Source organism: Nanorana parkeri, unplaced genomic scaffold (genome assembly GCF_000935625.1).
Source record: "Nanorana parkeri isolate BGI_ZX_2015 unplaced genomic scaffold, ASM93562v1 scaffold55, whole genome shotgun sequence".
NCBI lineage: Eukaryota > Metazoa > Chordata > Amphibia > Anura > Dicroglossidae > Nanorana > Nanorana parkeri.
The window spans coordinates 2,844,739-2,851,958 of record NW_017306323.1 but is presented as its reverse complement, the minus strand read 5'-3'; the positions used below and the strand labels follow the sequence as shown (position 1 = coordinate 2,851,958).

Here is a 7,220-nt window from a genome sequence, read left to right as displayed (position 1 = left end):
ATTACCCCAGTGCCTGCAGAGGTGTTACCGTGGGATCTCTGGTGGTTGTCCCTCTACGACCTGTGACGGAGGGTGAACACTCCCGCCCCTTCCCTTCTTTCTCCGCTTCTCCCTCCCTGCCTCCTTCTCTCTTTTCTCCCTCTCCTTTCTCTTTGTCGCCTTTCTTTTTATGTTTGTCTGTTGTGCCATGTTGTTTGTAGTGCATTGGCCTCCTATTTTCAGGGTTACTCCACTACGACTTCTCTGTCCTGTGCCTTGGAGTGAACCCCCACCGGGCCAACGTAGGTCTTCAGGGGTAGTGGTGATGCGGCCTACGCGGTGGTGGGGACCTGTCCACGCCTCACTCAGTGGTTTTACTGTGTATTTAAGATGTGGATAATTTATATTTTGTATGGCGGAGGATACATTGGACATTTTGAAGACCAAGATCTGCATGTTGTGTATGCTCTATGTCTCTTTGTTATTTGTATGCTCTGAAAAGTTGTTTCTGTGAAACCCTTAATAAAACTATTTCTGTAAAAAAATCTTATATCTGTTCTATAAGGGCAAAAAATACCTGTTGACTTTTCTATAAATCTAGTTCTTTCCTGTATCTTATGCAGTGTTTTCTCAAGCAAGGGTCAATGTTCAGAAATAAAGGGTGCCACACCAGAAGATGAAAGAGCCCAAACTGCCTTTAATGGTTCATAGATCGATTAAGCAAAAAACAGCCAATGTGTTTTGGGGGCAACCACACTCCACCCCTTCATCAGGGCTTAGGATGCGATAAGGTATTGAGTGGACTCAAGCTAATATAACCAAATGGATTTGATAAGATTTGATAAAGGTGTCTCCTTTGGGGCTGGAATTGGCAGCCATAGCATCTCAAGCAAGGGTGTTAGCCTTGCCCAGTTCAACTACAGTAAGTAAACTAAAGAACACACTTCCCACCTATGTTATGGAGATGAGAAGAGGTGTTATGTAGTCTTAGCATACTTCCTGTCCTACGGCGAAAACGAGCACTTGCGTGCATTTACAAGAAAATTCAATTAATTTTCAGAGCACACAGCGAGCACAGAATCTAGTGGTGTTCTAATATGCAAATCTTGACTTCAGTAAAAAGTCAGAGATTTGACCGATTTCCACACACCAATGGCACTATTTTGCCATCACTATGATGACAGACCTTACTAAGAGGTCACAGTTTGTGTGGGTAAGTCAGACCAATCCTCCATTTTCCTAGATTAAGTCAATATTTGCCTAATACTGTAGCCAGCCCAGTTTCAGAGATGTTGTGGTAATCTGCAGGCACCTATTAAATTCAAGTGCAATAAGACCCTTGGCCCGCTGCATGTGAATGTTTAAAAGTCAACTTCTATCTAATTAAAGACAACAGACTCTCTGCAGTTTTAAATGTAACAGCCAGAGATTATGTGATCTAAGGGTACTCTTAGAAACTAAGACCAGAAAGGGACTCATATACACATGCACTCACTACACACAAACATACACATAAAGGTTGAACTCGATGGACCTGTGTCTTTATTCAACCTTCAATACTACATGTATGGGGCTTAGGCTATAGGACCCATGAAAGAACTTGGAGTGCTTATTTCAGATGAATGCAAAATGAGCAAACGGTGTGGCCTGGCAGCAGGGAAAGCAAATAGAAGTCTGGGATGCATTACTAAAGTGATCAACAGCAGGATGAAGTAGGACCTGATTTCTTCTATATACTGTGTATATACATATATATATATATATATATATAGAGAGAGAGAGAGAGAGAGAGAGAGAGAGAGAGAGATCTTTAGTTAGACCTCATTTTGAATACTGTGTCCAGGTATGGTGACCTAACTTACAAAAAAATATTGATAAGATAGAACAAGTCCAAAGATAGGCAACAAAAATGGTGAAAGGTCTGGGAATTAAAACATATCAGAAGACTACTGGACAAGAGCGAACTGATTTTTACGCAACAGCAAACTGATTATGAAGTGTTTCTGATCCCATAACACCTCCATACCAATTTATTTTATATTCTTGCACTACTAGTAAAAGTTTGAGGTATTGTTTCTCAAGAATCCGTCAAGCTTGTCTAAATAGTGCAATGCTCTAGATGGCATTTGCCTTGTCAATTTACTCAGAATATTATCTATAAAAACACTGGGAGGGTAAATAGTTTTAAAACATAAATTACTTGTCTCAAGTTACAAGATTAAATAAAATAAAATAATTATCCATGATCCATCTTTTATCATTTTATCGTAACAACCAGCCTAAGGCATTTTTCAAAATAGGCACAAGTGGACACACTGAGTCTTTTAATTAACCTTTCATCAAGAATTTAACAGCCAGACATTGGTTTGGGAGTTGAATGAAACTGAACCACCCACATGATTTTGCATATAAAGGCTAATGATTTTATCCTAGAGTAAGCTTGCTATCTCTTTCACCTACTTACTAGGAGGGCTATCATACCAAGAACATGTCTTGCCAAAAACCCTGTGCTCCATCAAGGCTCTCTGTTGGAGGTGGAAACTATGGAACATCTGTTTGCTCCTTCCCTGGGAGAGCTGGAGCTACATGTGGTGCTCAAAGCTTTGGTGCTCACCAAAGTGGAGGTGCTTTTGGTGATTTTGGTGTTGGGAGCTTGAGTGGAGGAGCTGTTGGTAACTTTAGTGCAGGCTACTTCAGTGGAGATGGCCTCCTTTGTGGAAGTGAGAGGGAAACCATGCAAAATCTTAATGACCGTCTGGCTTCATACCTGAACAAAGTGCAGGATTTAGAAGACGCCAATGCCGACCTTGAAAGCAAAATTAAGGCTTGGTATGAGCAGCACTGCAATGATAACAAGCAAGTGAAGGACTACTCCAAATATTTCCAAATCATTGAGGATCTCAAGAAGCAGGTACTGATTTGAAAGCATTAGTGGTCTAACTATACATGAGCATTGATTGGAATGTTACAATTTTTCTACTCAACACTCTGGCAGATGATATATTTTTCCTTTCATAAGAAAATATTGCATTACAACATGTATTAACTTAATTAAGTCATATAAACATGCTCGACCATAAAACTTTGTCTGTCTGTGTAGATTCAAGCAGCCACTCTGGATAATGCAAGAATTGTACTCCAAGTTGACAATGCCCGTTTGGCAGCTGATGACTTCAAGATGAAGTAAGTTTCTGATCAATAATTACTTTTTAGGACTACTAATAGCTTTGCTGTGTATTGTTTACTCAGTATGTGAATAATCACATCTTCTGCCATGCAGGTTTGAAAATGAGTTGAGCCTCCGTCTTAATGTGGAAGCTGATATTAATGGCCTGCGTAAAGTACTGGATGACCTCAGCTTGGCTAAATGTGACCTTGAAGCTCAGATTGAAAGCTTGACTGAGGAGATTGTGTGTCTCAAGAAGAACCATGAAGAGGTACTAGTAATCCTTACAATGTCTGTTACCATGGATGCAAAACTTGCGTTTCCTTTTATTTCATACACTGTGCTATACGTTTTAATCTTTCTTGTGAATCAAAAAAGTTACTTAACACTTTAGGAATCTTCAGCTTTATCTTTTTTATTATTGCTTTCAGGAAATGAAGAGCTTCCTAGGGGTCACAGGACAACTCTCTGTGGAGATGAATGCTGCTCCAGGAAATGACCTCACTAAAATCCTGAATAATATGAGAGCTGACTATGAAAGCTTAGCAGAGAAAAACAGAAGGGAGGCTGAAGCTCAATTCATTGAAATGGTAAAAAAAGAGGCTGATTTACTTCCATTATAATTGTAGGCAAAACTCCTTCCATTTAAGTTTCCAACAGTTTTGATGCTTGTGTTTTCAGAGTCGAGTCCTCAAACAGGAAATCTCATCTGGTGCTGAGCTTATCCAATCTACCAGAAATGAAATTATTGATCTGAAGAGGTCCGTTCAATCTCTAGAGATTGAACTACAAGCCGCCCGTGCAATGGTAAGGCTATATTACTAATACGGCTTATGTTATCACTGTACTCCAGAACTTATTAGTATTTCCTATTTGTATGGTTACTTTGAAAAATAACACATAATTACAGACAATAAGATTTTGCATTTCATTTACTGCTGTTTAACTTTATTTAGCCTGTTAAATGTGTTGCTTCAAGTTTTGGGTTAGCATTGCTTGGTCTAAATAAAATGTGATATCACTAGAATATTTGCTATATCCAAGATCTGATTGTGTACCCTAAGTAGGGGTCACCACCAACAGGTCAATGTACATGTAATTGTAAACCCAAACTGAATGACATTTAGAAGGTGTGGGGGTATAGCTCAAATGGGGATCACCTTCCCATGGAAAAAGATAGTCCAGGCAGCAAAGTTCTTTTTCAATCTGACTTGCAGTCAGTTTTTATTTAAAAGGTTGCAATAAAACAAAATAAAACAGAAAATAAATCCTTGCCATCCAGGCTCTGACTAAACATTCAGATTTCCTCTCTACCAGGGGGTGAGCTTATCTCAGCCACCTCACAAGACAAAAGTACTTTCAGCATCCTTAATCACAAATATCCAACTTGTAGCTCTCTCAAGGTGCCCACACACCTTACCATTATCTACAGATTTTCTGTGGTCAGATGGAAAAAATGCAACAGATTGGCCCAGGTGGGGATTACTCCATCCACATAGTTAAGTGTAGATGGAGGAATCTGTTGCACCTTTTCCATCTGACCACAGAAAATCTGCAGATCAATTGTAAGGTGTATGGCCAGCTTCAGACTGCTGTCTGAGTCCCAGGCCAGAGCAACATCATGCTTCAGCCTTCCCCCTTTTATCTCACCTGGAAAATCAATCATTAAGAAATTAACAATCCAGGTGAGAGACACAAAACCCGAGCTGGATTATTCAGACCCAAAATCAACCCGAAAACCTGGTCTGGGTTCCGCTAATCCTGTACATAGGATAGAAAGCGAGGGGAAATATATCGCCCCTCGATGACTTCCCCTTTCCTTATGTCCCAAGGGTTATTCACAAAGCTAGCTGAAGGATCAGCCTAAGCTTCTGAAGGGCAAAGTCGAACTGAAGGGCTGCTGTACGGGCTATTCACTATAGCCCGTACATCTGCCGAAGGCGGCCGAGCGGCTTAACCGAGCCGAAGGCATATGCTTCAGCTCGACTGAGCCGAAGTGGGGCGAACATAACACCTCTCCCTCGCAAATGACAGCTGGGCAGAGCCAGATGTGATCTCACGGCTGGCTCTGCCCAGTTGTAATGACAGATCAGTGGAGATCTGCCCAGTTGTTATACATTAGCCGGGACCCGCTAGAAGGTCCTAGCAGGTGCCAGCCAATAGGAAACAGTTGGTCGGAGTTAGTTATCACTGCTAGCTCCGCCCAATTGTTTTTTATTATTATTTTATTTTTTAAATCTTTATTTATTTTGTTAAATTTAATATTTATTTACATTTTTAACATCTTTTTTTTAACTTTGATTTATTTTTTTTTTACTTTTTTTATTGATTTCCTATTCTGCTCGGTACCACGGATATATTTCATGAACAATGGTTTCTTTCTTTAGAAAACAACACTGGAAAGCTCCTTGGCAGAGACAGAAGGAAGCTACTGTCTGCAGCTTGGGCACATTCAGGCAAAAATAAGCAACTTGGAGGAAATGTTGTGTCAAGTTAGGACAGAAATGGAGAGTCAAGGCATAGAGTATGACCACCTTCTGGACATCAAGACTAGGCTGGAGAAGGAAATTGAAATCTACCGCTGCTTACTTGACGGACAGGCCATGTAAGAAGAGTTTTATTAAGACGTTGGTACCAATACTGTTAAAAAAAATGAATTCATACTTAACTTTAACAGTATTAGTTAAAAAGTACTTTTGCTGAAGTGAACGATCAGACTAAAAATGATATTCCTCTTGTTCTTTATTATAGCTCTATCCCACCCCAACCTGCTCTGTGTCCTAAAGGTAAGCAGATTAAATTATTGTTCTCTTTATGGGCTTTAGTAAAAGTGAACATTCTTAAAATATATTCTGTCAGATTAACAGTTATTAATAAAGCTTCCTTATATGTTATAAAATATATTTTTAGTTATACGTTATCATCTTTGTGTCTAAGGGAATTTTCTAAATACATATGAGCTTGTCCAGGTGGATATGAACAAGGTTGTAGTTATCATACAACCTTGAGGAGTTCACGTCGACTCTCAAGATTTACAGATTTTTGATAACTTTTTCATTATTTTGTTTCTGTTTTCTTGACACTTCTGCACATTTGTAGACAAACTCAGCAAGAGAAGCAATGGGGAAAAGGTTGAAGGGGATGTTGAGGCTGAAAGGAATAAAATACTTTAGTTTAGTAAACATGAAGCCATCCCTCCTTGCTCTGGTTTGGTAGAATATGAAGTAGTTGTAGCTGCAGAGTAAGCAGACTGCATGCTGCCTCCAATAGTGCTACAATCATGTACTGAAATAATCACATGATACAAGGGACAGAGCTTTACAAATGGACATCATTAGGTCTGGTGAACTGTAAGTAGCCAGTACACTATCATGTCAAGAAAAAATTACAAACTATACAGGGGTAGTAACAAGTAAGACCCAGTGGCACGCAGATAGTCTTCAACCTTATATCATATTATATGTGTGGGTGGTTGCACTATGGCCAGGAAACCCTAATCCATGGCTATTAAGAAATCCATCCTCTGTCCCATCAACATACCTAAGTGTGCACTCAGAAAAAAGTAACCTGCTATTATGCTTTTGAATTGTGCACACCAGATCATCCGAATGAAGCCCATACAAGAACAGTTATAATGAAAAGACTTAGATCCAAAGTGACCTCAAAATATCACTGTCAAACACTGTGTCACATTCACTATGTGTATAGAAGGCACACACACATGAACCATGTTATACATACTATGGCACACTCTATACATGAATGCTCCTATTAACTGATACAAGTTCTTTCTCTTCAGAGCCACAAAAGTTCAGAAAGGTAAGGACCATTATTGAGGAAGTGGTTGATGGAAAAACAGTGTCCCAGCAAGTTAAGGAACGCGAGGAGAAGGTCTGATTGGTACCATGAAGCCCTCCTGTATCTTTTACACTCCGCTACAATCTCCTGAACCTCTTTGGATGTCCCCATGAAGCTTACCTTTAGAGTTCTATTTCTTCAATTCTGATAATGCATAATATAATATGAGATGCTTGTGTCTTAGAAGGGTGATTTCTGATCAATAAAGCTTTATTCT

At 39.5% G+C, this 7,220-nt stretch overlaps 1 protein-coding gene across 1 annotated transcript; it reads left to right on the top strand.

Annotated features, from left to right (window-relative positions):
- Positions 1–2,652: 2,652 nt before the first annotated feature.
- Positions 2,653–7,220, top strand: LOC108804340 (keratin, type I cytoskeletal 12-like). The gene is given in 7 exon segments (XM_018576043.1): positions 2,653–2,890; positions 3,080–3,162; positions 3,260–3,416; positions 3,577–3,735; positions 3,827–3,952; positions 5,533–5,748; positions 6,887–7,220. Coding segments are annotated over 7 exon segments (1,074 nt in total). The 5' UTR covers positions 2,653–2,713; the 3' UTR covers positions 7,043–7,220.